At 41.9% G+C, this 17947-nt stretch overlaps 1 protein-coding gene across 1 annotated transcript; it reads right to left on the reverse strand.

Moving 5' to 3' along the window:
* Positions 1–1189: 1189 nt before the first annotated feature.
* Positions 1190–16751, reverse strand: lhx5 (LIM homeobox 5; the record flags this gene model as incomplete). The annotated part of the gene is made up of 5 exons (XM_083899146.1): positions 1190–1539; positions 8823–8988; positions 12356–12633; positions 13621–13844; positions 16579–16751. The coding sequence occupies 5 exons, from the start codon at positions 16749–16751 to the stop codon at positions 1190–1192; spliced, it is 1191 nt and encodes a 396-aa protein (XP_083755272.1).
* Between the last annotated feature and the right edge of the window lie 1196 nt (positions 16752–17947).

A 17947-nucleotide genomic window follows, 5' to 3' on the forward strand; every position in this document is an offset into this window, starting at 1 on the left:
GGCCCTGAAAACTGCAGAATTATCAGTTGGCAAAAGAGAGACACACTGTGCATACACACACACACACACACACACACATTTTGATGAGTGTTTTCCAACATGGCCACTAGATGGCAATGAGAGCTTCAGAGCAGACTGGTAATGTCACAGATGTAGTCTGCCCCCTCTTTTGTTTTCTTTCTTTAGAGGAAGGAGACCTCAGCTGTTGAAGGAGATTCTCCATTATGGGTTCAATGTTCTTTTGAAAATCATTTCCATTAAAACATGTTTTTTAAAAGGGAGCGCAACAAAGGGAAGGTCAGGTGAAGCAGTGCGCGGAGCAGAACTATCAGGGCCGCCTGGATGGGTGTGAGATGGGTGTGTACGTGTGTGTGTGTGTCTGTGTGTGTGTGTGTGTGCATAATTGTGTCCGTGTTTTGAATAATGTTGTAGACATCCTTCTTTGAAGCTATGATCAAGAATACGTTTGGAGCATTAAAAGACTTATAGCTGGGTTGTCGACTATAGATTAGATTGTTACTGCCAAGTGTGTGTGTGTGTGTGTAATTTTTGGTTTGACACTGTCTTACAGAAAAGAACATTTTTTTTTTTTGATTGCCACATGTGAGAAATAAAGCCTGTATATTAAACCCGGTCCTTTGTCTTTCTAGTATTGAGGGTATGGCGGTAGTTGAGCAATGCAGACAGCAACAGAGCGGAAAGAATCAAATAAGAAACAGAAATAAAAAAACAACAACCGAAACATATATTGCTTTGAAGCAATGTTCAAACGTGTAGTGAGAAATGACGAACATGTACCCCTTTGGCATTTGTCTCTAATGTGTTCCTGCCCAGAGCATTAGAAGATACCTTTTGTTAACATTGAGGGGAAGGCGAGAAGCATTTTGCTGGGTAGAATCACGACTGTTTTTTTTTCTTCGTTTTTTATTTATTTATTTTTTAAATAGTTCAAGTCCAGTAATCCAGTGAGGGATATGCTTTGGAACGTTTTACTGGGCCGCAAATATTATTTATGTATTTTGTCCAATACGCTATCCCATTTCTGTGTCCCATCAATTCACCAGCTGACCGTCTTCCATAGAAATTGCCACTCCACAATGTCTTTTTTTTTTTTCTCCTCCACTCATCTCCTGAATTAACTAGACTGAAATGACATTCAGCCCAAGAATAAGTCCCGGTGGTTCATCCTTTACCAGGCTGTAGTTTCTCCCATCTCCTGGCCTTGGTGAGACATAGGGGCGCTGTAGCTGGAGTTACTAGCCAAGGAGAAAGGAGGACTGGGTCCACCGCCGTATGCCTCCCCCGGGACAGGCTGCAGAGAGCCGGGTAAGCCGGGCTCTGGGCTCGGTGTTTCCGCATGGGAGATCATGTCCGTGAACCTTTGGTCGTCCGAAGGGTGGTGTCCCGATCCCTCCATGGCTCCGGGCCCAGAGCCCAGGATGTAGGGAGACTCGGCCGGAGACTGAGCCTGTGAAGATGGAGGACCGTGAGGGAAGAAGTCGTAGTTATTCCCTGGTCCGTAATAGTCACCTTGGTATTCTGTGGAGGAGGAGGGGGAGACAGGAGAAAACAGGAGGTTAGACGATCAAAGACTGTGAATATTCTGAAACCATTCACATTTCCCCAGAGCGGTGTGCACTTCTACACAACAACCTCCACACACGCAACACACCTACGTAAGTGGTGAAATTGATCATGTCCAATTTCCAACCAACCCCGGCTCCAACAGCCTCATTTGAGTGTATAAACAACTCCACACCTCTCCACCTCAGTTCACTCGCCTTTTACACACTGCATTCATCTCCCTCACTCATTCAGCTCGCAGCCATGCGTGCAACCTCCACAGATTTCCCCCTGCCGAAACTTCTGGCTTTGGATGAGGAACTCCAAAATGAGATTCCAGCCTTCCCTGCAGCCCTGCCAGGTCTTATCGGCTACACCTCTTTGTCATGTCTGATGCGGCTTCCAGCAACATCACCCTGCCTCTGCCTCACCAGGCGTTGGTTATAGCCCGATGTACGCAGCTCGCTCCTCATTATCTACTGTAATGTATTTTTAATTAAGAATATAAGACAAAAAAACAGGCAATGGACCCAGCATATACTCCCATTTGAAACCTGATTGTTGTTGATTTATTTTCTGTCATTCTACAGCAATCAATGAACTGTTTTTTTTTTTTTACTTTTCCATCCAATAATTTCCCCCCTATTAATTACACTTCATTCCACTGCTTTATCTACTTCACGCTGCTACCGGCATCTGCACCTCCTTAATTTATGCTCTCAGCTTGCGACTGTGTTACTGCTGTGTTTTATTTACAATGACAGTGCTGGATCATCCATAGCTTTTCAAGTGAGTCATATTTAATGACTAATTCTGCACGTGTGGCAGAAGTCAATCAAACACAATGACTTCTAGTTTGTTAGTTATTCAAAATATGCTATTATTTGACTTTGTGACACGTCGGAGCCTTGAATGTTGGCACAAAACGTAACCAATCCAATAGTTCTTGAGCAATTCCAGTCGGAACTAAAGTGGCGGTATAGTATAGACTGTTTTGAAAACTATTATCAGTCAAGTGGCAGAAAAACACACATGCAAAAAAAAACTCTCTCTTCTCACTTCAACCACAATATCTTAAGAAAGCTCGATTCACGCTCCGTCGTCTACCGCGTCTTAAACGTCTCGGATTTTATTCAAAGCAAAGAGCAAGACGATTTCACCTGCGTTTTTACACATTTTCTTACTCGACCTGACTGATATATTTATGTCTCTGAGAGGTGTCGCACCGATTTTGGTCCCCAATGAGGAATCTTCACAGTCACTCTATACCAGGGACCAAGGTGACATTTACAATTTCATTCAAAATCCAGTGAAAGAGTCAGTTTTTCACCAGAAGTAAATGACAACTATGCACCTTATTGGTTAGTACAGCTGTCAATCACACAGTGCCTGCGCCCCAGCATGTGCCTTACCATATATTTGACTCTAAATGGGACCATAATTTACAAAATGGACATCATGCTGTGTTGAAAAAGACCTGAAACTATAGTTATTGTGACTATCAATACAGAATCAGAGTCGCCCCCTGATGGCCAGTCAAGAGAATAGATGTTTCAGACAATTAATAATGCACTGGCTTCACTTTCAGGGCCTTATTGTCCATGTGGTTATTTTGAGTTGCGTTTTTCTGTTGAGTACAACGGAACAAAACAATATTTTATTAGTGGCTTCAGTGGAAAAAGCTCATGTAATGCAAATACATACATTTCTTTCTTGCTCAAATCAACACGGAAAGACCGTTTAAATAAAAACAAAATCTGCAGCCAGCAACCTGTCAGCTTAGCTTAAAGTCTGGGCAGATGGTGAGGTCAAAGGTATTACAATCGGCACCGTTTAAAGTTCATCAACGCTAATTAATTACCACGGTACCTCTCATTTGTTTACGCCGAGCAAACTGTTGCCATCAACGTGAAGTTGCCAGGCAACCAGCTCACGCTCCACAAAGTCGCAGCATCCGAGTGAGAAACGGTCCGTCCAGCACGTATAGTAATTCCCTGTAAATAATTTCCCGACACACTTCAGTTTGTGCACTGACTGAACAAAACGAGATATTTTATATATTCACCTTTGGACTGAGCCATGCAAGAATTTACTACTACATAGTCTGCTGAGTGATGCAAATTGAATACTGTCAATAGCCTCATAGTGGCACACAAGCACATAGGTAAGCATGTCTCTTTAAATATTGTCAATCTTACACCACTGACTTATGTCTCCAAACCATGGACCGTCGTCTTCCACTTTTCAGGTCAGACCACGAGGTAACGATCAGTGGGTGATGGCGCTAGTTGCAAAAATAAATCAACTTGAATGGAAGTCTATGGGAAAATTAGCTTCTAATTCTAACTTAACTGAGGAGGCCATGGTCTCAATCACTAGTTTCAGGTTGTCTTCAACAGAACATCAATCATCTACCGCATTATCTAACGCTTTTAGGAGGGTCGCTGTGGGTGCTGTGCCTATCTCAGCTGACATAGGGCGATAGGCGGGGTCACACCCTGGACAGTTGGCCAGTCCATCGCAGGGCCACACATAGAGACAAACAACCATTCTCATGCCTACCGTTAATTTAGAGTGACCAATTCACATATTGCATGTTTTTGGATTGTGGGAGGACAGAACATGCTGGGAGAACAACACAGAAAGTCCCTTTTTCCAACCTTGAGAGCGCTAACCACTACACCGACCGCGGGCCCAGAACACAATGTCCGTTTAGTAAATGATGTTCCAATTTAGTGGAAAATAGATAATAAATCATGGCACATATGAGTGGACACTAGTGTAATTGAACTGTCCAGTTGGTGCCTGTGTTGCACGCGACGTCTGTGAATTTCCTGGATAAAAGAACTGACATGCTGCTGGTCAAGTCGCAAATCTCGAGGCTTTCAAATGGGAGTTTTGCCATTAGTCTCAGGCGACGACCACAATCATCCCGCTATAGCGTACGCTCTTAGAAATAAGGGTTCCAAAAGGGTCCTTCTACAAGGGCTGAGGTTCTACCTGAAATGGTTTTTCAAGGGTTCTTGGTAACACGAGTGCTTCCAGTAAGAACAATTTTGATCCAGAGAACCCTTTAAACCCCCTTTCCTGAATAACAGGTTTTAAAAGGGTTCTTGGCGGAACCCTCCAAAAGGGTTCTACTTAGCACTTTTATTTCTAAGAGTGTAGGCACGAGTCCAATGACTTAGCATGAGCTGCTGGGGGTCGAGGTTCACTTTATCGTGCTAAAAACATGGATGACAAACATTGTCAGTCAGGACCAGCAAAAGTAAACATACGATAATGGTGTTTAAGAAGAGAAAGAGGTTTGGGGGAAGTGATTTTTTCAGTTCCAATTAAACAAAAAACTGCTTCCTTTCTATATGACGAAACGCATCATCTTCTCCTCCTCGCACTGTTTGCATCGAGGCCTCCACCTTGCGACCCACCACCAAATTTACATCCCACTCTGCTCCAGCTTCCCTAACTTCACACTGAATCCATTCAGTTTCAAAACAACCTTGAGCTGAGAGATCGATGGCTGACTTTTTTTTTTTTTTTTTTTTTTGCCGCTTGCCCCAGATGTTGCACTCGCGTTTCTCCACCCCCGCCATCTGCTCTTCTCGCTCCTATTTCAGTCTTAGCGGGCGAATTTGGGACCTGACAGGTTTCGAATGTGACAATTGCTGTACGTTGCCTGGCGTGTGTATATATAACAACTGTATGTATTTACGTTGCACATTTGCTATTAGAAAATACCATGAGGATGCAATAGGAGGTGACATGACAAGCTCATTATTTGATGATCTCACAAACAGGGCCTTGCTAGTTTTTGACGACCTTGAGAAACAAAACAACAAGCCTGTGTTGTGGACTGCGTGGCGTGTGTGTATGTATGCATGTATAATTACACCCACACATGCAGATGCACTATCCCACACAGAGGCATCCCTCCCTTTCATCAGCATCATCATCATAGTCAGCAGCAGCAGCAGAGGAGCATAAGGCAGCAGCGAGCTCAGATAAAGGCGCAGACTGGCCTGTGCTGCTGCGGCACAAAAGGGGTGTGAAAAGCGATGTGCGAAGAAAGAAAGAAAGAAAGCAAGATAGATGAGAATGAGGGATGAAGGTTTTTTGTCCTCTGTTTTCCCCTCCCACCACCACACACCCCACCCCCAAACCCCCCTCCTTGTTCAAGCCTTGACAGCCGCTGTTTGTTGTGTCCTGAATGCAGAGGCCCTTCAGGTGGATGGATGTACAGGAGCGGCTCAAAAACCCCACGTCCGTCTGTCAGAAACAAGCTGCTCGTGTACCCATGACACGTGTATCTGCTTTTTACCTCCAATTCAATTCCAGGCCACCGTTGACTTGGTGCTGTGTTGTTATCTGCCACCCACCTGCTATTGTCTGGGATTTTTCTATTTTGGTCCAGACCAACACATGCTTAAATACATTTTTTTTTTCAAGAGGTCTTTACAAGCATTTTTTCTTTTTTTAAGAATATTGATTTGTAGGTGTCATTCCACCCACTGGAGATCAAATACACACACGCAGACACACACACTCAGACAAAGTGATGGAAATTCTATTTTTCCCCTCACATTTTGTAAACGGTGTTCAGTGTAGAGGCCACTTTACAATTTAATCAGGACAAAATATTTGCCCAAAATCAAAGATGAATAGTGTGTGTGTGTGTGTGTGTACACGCATGAACATTCCATCAGTTTTTTAAAGACGTGCGTGTGCAAGGCCAAGGCTGTAAATTGGCTTTAATTTGCAGTGATACAGTCAATGAAAGACAGCAACATCACAGATGCCTCCTCTGTTATATATGTATGTGTATATATGTATATATGTGTATATGTATATATATATATGTGTATATGCATGTATTTATATATGTATGTATATTTGTATGTATATAAATATATATACGTGTGTATGTATACATTTGTATATATGTGTGTATGCATATATATTTTTGTGTATATATTTTTGTGTATATATTTTTTTTGTATATATATATATATATATATATATACACACACACATATACACGTATATATGTATGTGTATATATGTATATATATATATATACATATATACACACACATATACACGTATATATGTATATGTATATGTGTATATATATGTGTATATATATATACACGTGTGTATATGTGTATATGTATGTATATACTATACTATATAACTATTTAATAGCCACACTCTTTTTCTTCCACTCGTTCAAAAAGAAACCTTCACCTGATTCTATTCTCATGTCTTACTTGCATTTGTAAAATTGTCTTTTTTAGGCCGTAAAGATTTATTGAAGGCATGGGGCACATTTATTTATTTATTTTTAATGGAGGAAGTTTGAAAACGGAGTAAGAAAAGAAACCAAATGTTTCCCTCAAATACTATAATTGGTAAAAGGCGACAAGTTAAACTTAAGGAGACACACAAATAGTTGTTATTCTAAAGTTCTATGCTGGATTTTTGGCCAGGTCATAAAAAAAATATCAGAGAAATACTTTACTGTTAAATAAAAAAAAAGAAAAGAAAGATAAGTGGGTAAGTATTTTACCAAATAAAGTGGGTTTTGAGAGTAAAATTAAACTTGGTTTTCTTTTTGTCAAAGCTTCTTAAAGCTTGTTTTTCAAACCAGAACAGAAATTATCTTGGAACATTACTGACCGACTGAACAATGCACGGTCAGGGTGAGAGTCACATTAAGCGCTGACTGTATGAATGAGTAAGATGAAAAGATTACAGAGAAATAATGTGACCGTCAGTGTCCACAGAAATCGCGCTGAGGTTACATCTGTAGTGTACAGTAGACACAATAGTGAATACGTTATATGTAATCGCTTCACAGCCTATAATAACCCACATAGCCTTCTGCTGAAGGTTGCTCTTCAGTTGCAGTAACACTATTTTGGACTCAGGCTAAAACCAGGATATCTGTTTTTTTTTTAATTCCTTTTACATTTCCTGAACATAGTAATTTCACACACCGCACATTAAAGATATGTATTATATTAAGTCATAAAATGATCATGATGTGTCTTTAAAGATAAAAGAAATGTGTTATAGTCCCATATTATGCAAAATAAACTTTTTAATCATTTAAATCCTTATATTTGGGACTCTGGAGGTCCTATCAGTCGTTAAAGTGTCAAAAACAAAGACGCACTCATGTTTTTGTGGTCCTCCTCAGTCTAAGTACAGGAGATAAGACACGCTGATGTTGACTTCCGTACTCATTGGGACGTCACAATGCGCTTAATTCTTGGAATTGTTGTCCCGCATAGCTCCGCTTTGTCCGTAAAACACGTGCTGAGAGTGCTGGCGAGGGCAACGGTATATGAAAACCGGAAGTCCACGAAAAGTTCTATTCTTAGCTCCACAGTGCAGCACAGAGTTCTACACAAACTTCCAGCCTCAGAGGATTTATCTGTCCAGTGGATACATGTTATATATGACGGCAATGTGCCTGCTAGAGCCTGCAAATTATAAATTTTCCAAATGCTAACTGCTGTTAGCGACCAGTAGCTTCTGTGGCTGTCATTTCCTGGTCTGGAGCTCCACCCACCCAATAAGTCAGACAGCTTGCGTTGCTTGGACAAATGACCGTCAAACACAGTGATAAATAAAAAACGTTACAAAATCTAAAAATGCTCACTTCCCCTCTCAAAAATGTCTCGACCACAGGAGATAGAAAAAAACAAGGGTCTGCACTGGAGATGAGGCTGAAACCAGGCGAAAAAAACATGGACGAGCAAAACGGGAAGCTACAGCCAATACTGAAATGTGACGTCAACAGCCCGCCGACCACCGACTGGCAGCAAATCGTGAGTATGACAAACTGAAAAACGCTGAACCGTAGATTCGGCTTAAAAATCCTGAAAACATGTGTGAATCTCCAACATTTATCAAGGACATTTCTAAAATCTCACCATTTCACAGAAGAGTTTGGTGTATTTAGCAACAGTGCCAAAGCTGGCAATCATGAGACCCAGATCACAACTTATTCAACCGTATTACAGTTCAGCGCTCCGGTCATGCAGGAAGTGAAGTTTCACAATGAGGAGGGACTATAGCAATGGAAAATGACGCGCCTGACCAAACTAGAGTAGAGTCGAGCTTAGCCAAGTCATGCTAGAACTGTATAGTAGAAAAGTGCCATTACACTAAGTGTACAACCTTTAAAGTGCTAAAGGACTCGCTAAAGAACCTACGATCATATAGGACATTAGCCGAAAGGCTGCGTTTCTTACCTCCGTAGTAACCGTAAGCCCCAGGTCCCAAAATGTCTGCGTCCTCCAGCCGGCCTCCCAGGGACCTCATTCTCCTTGGGCCCCTGAAAAAGGTGTGCCGCCGGGCGCTCAGCGCACTCAGCTGCTTCATTCGCCTCTCTTTGGATCTTCTGTTCTGGAACCAAACCTGCAGCAGACGGACAAATAAACACAGAGTTACAGGTTTGAGCTCCAACTGCAGCCTTCACAGATCAGTTTCCTCTCGTCCTGTCTGTGGTCCGTTTTATCTTCCAAATTCAGCACAACAAGTAGTCTGACGTCTTTAACATCTTGTAACAGAAAGAACGCGGTACCTGAAGCTGGATCGTTTTAGCTAATTTCATTAATATTAATGAATAATTTCACACTTGATGTGCAAATGTGTGGAATTCAAACCCAGTGGATAATTCCTTGAAACGTAGGGCTGTTGGGTAAAAAATTGAAGTACACAATTTCTGATATATTGCAATCTAAATTTTTAAGTTGAGCTCTAGATCAGTGTTTCCCAACCCTGGTCCTCAGGGAACACAGCCGTGCCATGTTTTACATGTTACCCTGCTCGAAAAACGCCTGATTCAAATAAACTGTCCGCTCATCATCAAGCTCAACTTTCAACTTTTGTCCAAAAATTTTTTTTTTAAATGTTATAGTTCAACTTTTATCATTCTTTTTTTCCACATTTTTTAAACTTTTGTCAAAACATTTTTTTCAAAAAAATTGATTTTTAAAATGTTGTTAAAAGAAAAATCAACATGAATGTTTAATCTGAATCAGGTTTTTTTTTTTTGGCAACATCTAAAACATGGCTACTTTCCCGAGGACCAGGGTTGGGAAACACTGCTCTAGACTATGATTTACTGTGTGCAAAAGTTTAAACATTAGCACATGAATTGCCATCAAAATATTGACTTCCATACTCCTCACTTTAATATGAACTATTGTTTTATCAAGTCATTCATTAATTTCAGGTCATAATTGGCATAAAATGGAGAAAAATACAAATTTGAATGATTAAATTGGAGTCTTTGTCATTCGCTGGTATGTTTAAAATTGCTATTTGAAAATGATTCAGAAATATTCATATTGTTGTTGGCTTCTCTTTCACGGTGTGATTCTCTGGACTACATAGTTAAAAATGGCAAACGATAAAGAAAAAGAAAAAAAGTTAGATCCATATGCAGTTACACCCTGAACAGAAAAGGTCCCTCAAAACCAAAATGAAAAATTGCCAATGCGATGTCAGAAATTCACAGAAAAGAGATCAGTTCAGCATTGGCAGACGATGAATGGCGACACCAGAGGCTTTCTGTGCCTGAAACTCACTCGAGTGGAAAGAGCTTTTTCGCTTTTTTTGCTTTCCTTGGATTCAAATAACAACCGAGGAACCAAAATAAAAGCCTCATTTTAATTTAAACTTCTCTACCTGTGACAACACAACACAGCCAGGTGGTTGCCAGGTGCGACACTTCCACCGACACTTTCTCGGTCATGAAAGAGTTTGGCTGAAAAGTGAAAATAATACAAACGCGCCACGACTCCAGTGCACCTCGGCGCCAAGTTAAAATAAACAGTGGCGGGCCATAAATCAGAGTATAAAAAGCTTATCAGCCGAGTTAAATAAGCCGTCTTTGAAGAGGAACAAAGGGGGGGGGGATTTCGAAAGTGCACAGCTACATGCCATATGGAAGAATGTCTGCATTATAAGCACATAACACATCTTGTTTCGCCTCTTTGCATCACTGCTGCATAATGATGCATGTTTCACACTGACGAGGGTACACCAGAGGCAGGATCCCACTGTGCTGCAGATTACCAAAAACACACAGATGCTCTCTCTCTCTCTCTCTTTCTCATACAAACACACACACACACACACAACAAAACAAAAAAAAACTCACACACACACACCTAAAAACCACTTAGGCTGTGCTCTATGTGCTCCAGCAGCAAAGGCGACACCTGCTTATTGAGAACAATCGTCTAACTGTAGGGTACATTTTTATGGAAATGCTCTCTCGCTCCCCTCGAGAGAGCGTTGCTTAGGGATTACATCCACATGCTGGAGAAGCAGCGTGGCTTGCGGGGGGGGGGGGGGGCTCCCCGCGTTGAGAGCTATGGTATTTAACACGCAGCCAACGACAAAGAGGATGACGAAACGCAGCCTCCATTTTGGCTCCGAGCAACACAGCAAAAGCAGTCAGGGGTGGAGACGGGGATGGATGAGTGACTGCTTGGTTTCCTGATCAGTTAATTGACTGACTTATAGATTTATTGATGGATTATATACAACAACAGCAGCAGCAGCAGAAGGCTGCGGTATGACGATGCCACAGGCGAGGCAGCGTGGAGAGGCCTCGTGTCTGCTCTAATAAGCAGTGGGAGCAGGCTGTAAGTGAGTAAGAGCAGAGAGGTGGGAAAAAGGGGAGGGTGGTATGTAAATCTGTGAAATCAGCGATAATTACAGCGAGTGCACAAAAAGCCACATCACAGTTGGCAGAGATGGTGCTAATCATCGTGACACGGTCTGCACCCAGACACCAAACCAGTGAATGTGTGTGTGTGTGTGTGTGTGTGTGAGGATGAAAAGACACACATAGAGAGAGAAAAGGTCCAAAAACAGTGTACACTTGTGTGATACTGCCAAACATGTTTGTTGCCATTGGCAAAAAAAACCCAACAAAAAACCCAAACCTTTTTTGCTAATTTCATGGCTGCGGAAACACAAAATAAACTGCTGCCTGTCTGCGTGGAATACATGATAGTCCTCACAAAGAGGGAAGGGGGGAAAACAAACAAAACAAAAAAAAAACATGGTGTTTATTATATCCGTGTATCAGTAAAATTGGATTACTGGAACTTAATTTCAGAGAATAAACGAACGCCTGCAGCTATTGATACAGGAAACGTGGGAATCAGAAGCAAAGGAGTGAGTTGCACATAATTCAATAAAAATATGGAAATTGGTACTGAAAAGTCAAAAAAAAAATCTGTTACAGCAAATGTTGGATTATTATTATTATTATTAGTATTATATTATATGGACATTTAAATGCATCATAATGGGTTTACACATTCCTTTTCTTTTATAAATAGAGAATATATTCAAATACCCATTTTTTTTAACTGGGTAAAAGTGTCTGTTATGTGTGTATACAACTGATCATTTAAGAAGTCGACTCTTTTATTTGAGATCATTGCACATCTCTCTCACACACACACACACACACACACACACACACACACACACACACACACACACACACACACACACACACATTTCAATATGATGCTCTGGCGCCACATCATGTTGTGACATTCCTCCAGCAGATAATGGAGCCTTCAATTAACCGTTCAAGTAGAATTAATGAGTAATTCCACTGATTTATAATCCGCCATTTCTCTCTCGTTTGTCTTTGTCTGCGCGTTCTCTCCCTCTCTTCATCTCCACAGAGAGTGGATCTATATTACAAATGTCATCAACAACAACAAAAACAAACAAACAAAGCGGGTCTCACCTGGATCACCCGCATGTTCAGGCCCGTCTCCTGCGCCAGCTGCTCCCGGATGTGTCGGGTCGGCTTCGGCGTGGCGACAAACGCGGCCTTTAACGTTTCCAGCTGCTTGGCCTTGATGGTGGTGCGGGGTCCCCGCCGCTTCGTCCCCGAGTTCTGCTCCTCGTTCTCAATATTGTTCGTTTCCTTGTCCGAGGACGTGGAATTGTCCGTCTCTTTTATGTCGTCCTGTGCTGGGTCCTGCAGATCCGGTGATAAACTCCTGTCCGTACACGATGACACTGGAGGAGGAGGTTGAGGAGGAGGAGGGAGGAACACAAACAAGAGGAAGGTCACGATCCGAAAATGTCAGCATGGTGTGAATAGGTTTGTTTTAATTAAGCTTTTACGCACGAGGAAATGTGGGAAATGCGTCTCCAAAAATATGCTTTATTTCATTCCGGGTGGAATTTGTGCAACGATAAAAAAAATACCACAAAACCACTTTTTTTTGCATGCAAACTAGTTTTAAAATAATTCCCCTCTTTCATATGTATTTATTTATTTGAGTGGTTGGATGTTTAATATGCCCATATACCCAACACGTGTCGAATTCGTGCGTAATTCTTGCACAAATTAAATACTTTGAATTAAGAAAGGATGGGTCACGTTAAAAAATAACTTAAAAGTAATTAAAAAATATATATTTTTCAAAACTTCAGCACCACCAGTGTGTATTTGTATGTGCGTGTGTGTGTGTGTGTGTGTGTGTGCACGCCCATGGTTATTTATGGATGTGGCACGAGGTGTGAACAGCTAAAACAGCACACACACTCAGATTATTCCTCACAAAAAACACGTCGTGTGTGTGTGTTTGTGGAGTGTAGTGGGTCTGCGTGTCCTCGTGAGCCGCGTGTTCATCCCCAGCGGAGCCTGACATACAATAACCAGAGAGCCATTGTCCTGTGGAGGTAAATATTGAGACCATTCATCTGACAAGGTTGTTGTGACACGGTCTCTGCGGGTCCGGTGAAAGCGTTCAACAAAAACAACATCGCGCTGAAAAGCCTCCAAAAACTCGACTCTCTTGTTTCACCTCACCCCCTCCTCCCCCCTCCCGCGCAAGGCTGATTCGATCCACCCGAGATGAGACGTTATTTTTACGCGTGCGTAATATCTATCCAAATTACGCACGCACGCGTGTTTACCGAAGCACCACAAAGATGACATTTTAGATGGGAGATAAGGACACAATGAACACACACAGAGTATTTATCGCCTTCATTTACCTGAATTCAAGTTGACTTCCTTAATGGCCACGGTGCTCAGGTAGTCTTCTTTGCACACGAACTTGTTCTCGTCGATCACGTAGAGCTCCTCTCCCGTGGACAGCTGCTTGTTGCACACCATGCAGGTGAAGCAGTTCAGGTGGAACACCTTGCTGCGGGCTTTGCGCACCAAGTCGTTGGGCAGGATTCCCTGCAGACAGCCCGCACACTTCGTGCCAAACCGCCTGCACGAGAAGGCAGAAATTAATATCAAATGTAATGGGGGAAAACAAATACATAATTATAATTAATACAATTGTCCTCCGTCTGTAGGCCCTCTCTCTCTCTCATTTACTTTATTTTTTTTTAAGCCAACACATTATGTAATACATAATATCCAAAATACTCTTAATGCATAAATAACAGAAAATGAGTCACAATATTAGCTTATGAATATTATGAGGCATTATTCATAGAATCATTTGAATAATGTGGAAAATGGCTGTTATAAGCAATTGAGAACATTTTAGGAACGATAAAAAATACATGATAATAATAATAATAATAAAATATTATACTGTAAATTAGAGAACGTCATAATAAATACAAAATCACAGAATAAATAGTGACTGCGCTTTCATTAAAGATAATAATGTCTGACTGTCCTTTATTTACAAAAAAGATTTAATAAATAAATAATACTAATAATAATAATAATAATAATAATAAAAAAAATAATCCTAATTTTGATGGAGTTGCTGTGACAATAACCCCCAACGCGAAACGCATTAGTGACAATCAACACATTGTAGCCGGGGAATATATTATGGGATTAAGCAGAGTTATAGGGTGGAAATCTTCCCTTAATCCACATTCACCCGCTTAAATACCGCGGGGTGGGAGGGACGGACTCATCACTGCGACGCACACACACACACACACACACTGTATGTACAGTGTGTGTGTACAGTGTGTGTGCGTGATATTAGACTGACGTTTGCTGCTATTTGTCTCCTGCATTGATGCTGTCATTTGTTTTAACAGATATTCAAGCTATTTAAAAAAAAGGAAAAATAAAATATAAAAATAAATAATGTAAAAAAAAATATATATATATATATATTATATACAGATATTAAAATACTTTTGTTGTTACTGATATGGGAAACAATATAATTAGCACAATTAGCTGTGGTTACACTGCTATATAACAAACAATGCAGAGCTCCTTCCCCCTGTATATTTATTTACTTTTTACTTTTTTTTATTTTTTATTTGTTGTGGTTTCTGTCTTGTCTGTGTAATGCTTACATGTGGAAATGCTGAATTTTAAGTATGGGGGGAAAACATGTTTTCTGAGCCAGTATTTGATCTAAAGCACCTCTTTGCTGCAGGTTACAGTAATTCATCAATTTATTTATCGATCTATGTATCTATTTATGTATTTTATATTAGTATTTTTTTAAAAAGGGGGACAGTGTACAGATAGTGCTGATGCTGTGATCACGTTTCCACTGCTATAATTCTGCATCTGCACTCCCTTCACTGTCAGGTCAGAGCAACACAAAGACAAGCACATGAAGTGCAGCAACAATAACAAGTGCAGCACAGATAAAGCACATCAGAGGTGGAGAAAGCATCTCTGAGTGTATGTGTGAGCTCCTGGGCCATGTGTTCATGAGTCTACACTGGGATTGGGATGATGATGATGATGATGAGGGAGGAAGGGGGGGTGGAGGTGGAAGTGATGGTGGAGGTGATTCTTAAACCTTTTTTTGGGAGGGGAGGGGGGGAGTGAAAGTGATCCTCCTTTTTATTGTTTTAACACTAATGTTGCCTTGTTTTCCCATTTGCAATGGTATCGTTTCACTATCCCCCCCCACCCCACCAACCGCGTTTTTCTCCCCCCACCCTCCTCTTTCACATGCATGTCCAAAGCCTCCCCTCGGCGAAAGGCCACAACTCTACTTGCACAACAAATGGACACATTAGGGTGATTACTGTTTCGCCTGGCTAATGGCTGGCCATTTAAACTAAAAAAAAAAAAAAAAAAACAGAATAGGGGAAAAACCCCAACCCTTTGCACTGTAATATGACGGTCAAGGCCGCGCGAGACCAATAATGGGGGCCTCGTCCCAACAAAGGCTCGCGCGTCTTTACATGTCATTAGACAATTTAGAGAGAGAGAGAGGGATAGAGAGAGGGATGTGTACAAATGAAAATGATGCTATAAGAGCAAACAAGGGCCTCACTTATCACTCAATTACCTGAAAACACTTTTGGAGGAACTGTGAAAGCGGTTAAGAGCGAAATAAATGGCTGCTTGGGAAAAGTGTTGTGTCTGCAGCTGGAAAGAGGATATATATATATGTATATATATGTGTGTGTGTGTGTGTGTGTGTATAGATGTACACAAACCTATGTATATATATATATATATATATAATCATTCATATATAAAATCCAAAACGCAGATAATTTAAATGTGAGGCGTTATTTCTCGCGCGAAAGGCCACGTGATCACTAAGTGGATATCATATTTCATAATGGGATGAAATGAGCAGTAAATGTGTGTTGTTGTTGTTTTTTAATTCCTATAGCTGTGTGTTATATAGGAAAAAGCTGAAGCTACTTGAAAAGTGTTATCATATATTATAATAATAATAATAATAATAATAATATATACTATATAATAACAGGCTGTATAATGGATATTTTTCCTACTTTCTGTTTCATTCCTATTCAAATATGATATTTGACTGAATCATTTTAGTTGGTAACTTTATTATTTTTTAGTTAATTCGACATATAAATATATATATACATATACATATACACATATATATATATATAACTCTATTTTTGCACTCACCCACTTTACCCAATATTAAAACTGTGATTTCTTTCTTTTCTGGGGAAAAAAACAAACAACAACAACAACAAAAAAAGTGGAATCCACCCTCTTGTCACGCGCGTTACCTGAAAAAGTCCATTTTGCAATAGAGCTTCCCGTCCCTGGAGAAGCACTTCTCGGTGAGGTTGCAGTTGCAGTCGCAGCACTGCACGCACTTGGCGTGCCACGCTCTGTCCAGCACGTTGAGGAGGAAGCGGTCCAAGATGGGCCGCTCGCACCCGGCACACTGGACCATCATGTTTCCGGCCTGCAGGACGCCGAGCGCCGACCTTCCCACTGCACGGACCGCGCTGCTCGGAACCGGGTCTCCGCGGAACAACGTCGTGGCTCCCGGAGTGTGCAGCCCGCCGCTGTCTGTCAGGCGAAAACTGGAAGGAAGCTCCAGTTTCTCACCAGGTTGGAGGAGAGGCGTGACAGGTTCCACGGCAACAACCGCTGCGTGTAAAGTCCCGCTCCTGGGTTGTTTGGTGTAGTTGTCCCTCCTGGCACTTGTGTCACAATCCACAATCCCAAAAAAAAAAAAAAAGGAGAGGATTTCAGCCGCTCCAGCTGATGAGCTGCGTAATAATGGTCAGAGCGCGCATGTTTTCTCACGGACGCACATTAATAACCACTGCTGTTTTATTTGTAGCACAACATTCCCCCTTTTTGTGTGTTTTTTTCTGGGCTCCAGTCATTTCCTCACGGTCTCACCTCACGTCGCCACTTTCGCATCACTGTGGCCGTGGATTATCACGAGGATTTTTTTTCTTTTTCCCTCTCCTCTCCCCCTGCCAAGCCGCTGTGCCGTGCGCGCAGCCCGTCCCCACATTGGATAACGCCCTCGTTAATTCTCCCTGCAGCGGAGCCAATCACAGCGCAGTTGTCATGGTTACACGCTCATAGCTTTAGCCTCGGACTCGGAGAGAGAACCTGGAAATCACGCGCCGTGAAACAAAACACCACGGTCGTGTGGAAGTTGGATGGAAGACCGAGAGAGCGCGCGCGCGCGCGTGGATGGTTTCATGCGGGCGCACTGGGCACGAGGGGAATATATTAATAAACTAAGCACTTGTTTATTTGTTTTTTTGGGGTGACTTTAAAAAAAATGGAAAGGCGAAATGAATTGTGATCAGCTTACAGTGGATACTACACCACCTTTATTATGGGGGGGGGGGCCCTGTGACAAAACGCTCCTGCATCACAGTGCGTCTGTGGCCACCGGGCTGCAGATCGAGGAGGGAGGAGGGTGGGGTTGGGGTGGTGGGGGCCCCGCGGGCCTTTTCTCATGCAGAACGCCATTTACAGGGAAATGCGGATGGATTAGCTGCAGCTCATCAATAGGCAGAAGCCTCGGTCACCCGGTGCTTTAACAGAGTGACCGCCGATCGAAGGGAGGGGAGGGGGGGTCGAACCAGCCGCACTATTTACCCACCTCGCCTTGTTTTTGTTAGT

Source organism: Microchirus variegatus (assembly GCF_963457635.1).
Source record: "Microchirus variegatus genome assembly, chromosome: 1".
Lineage (NCBI taxonomy): Eukaryota > Metazoa > Chordata > Actinopteri > Pleuronectiformes > Soleidae > Microchirus > Microchirus variegatus.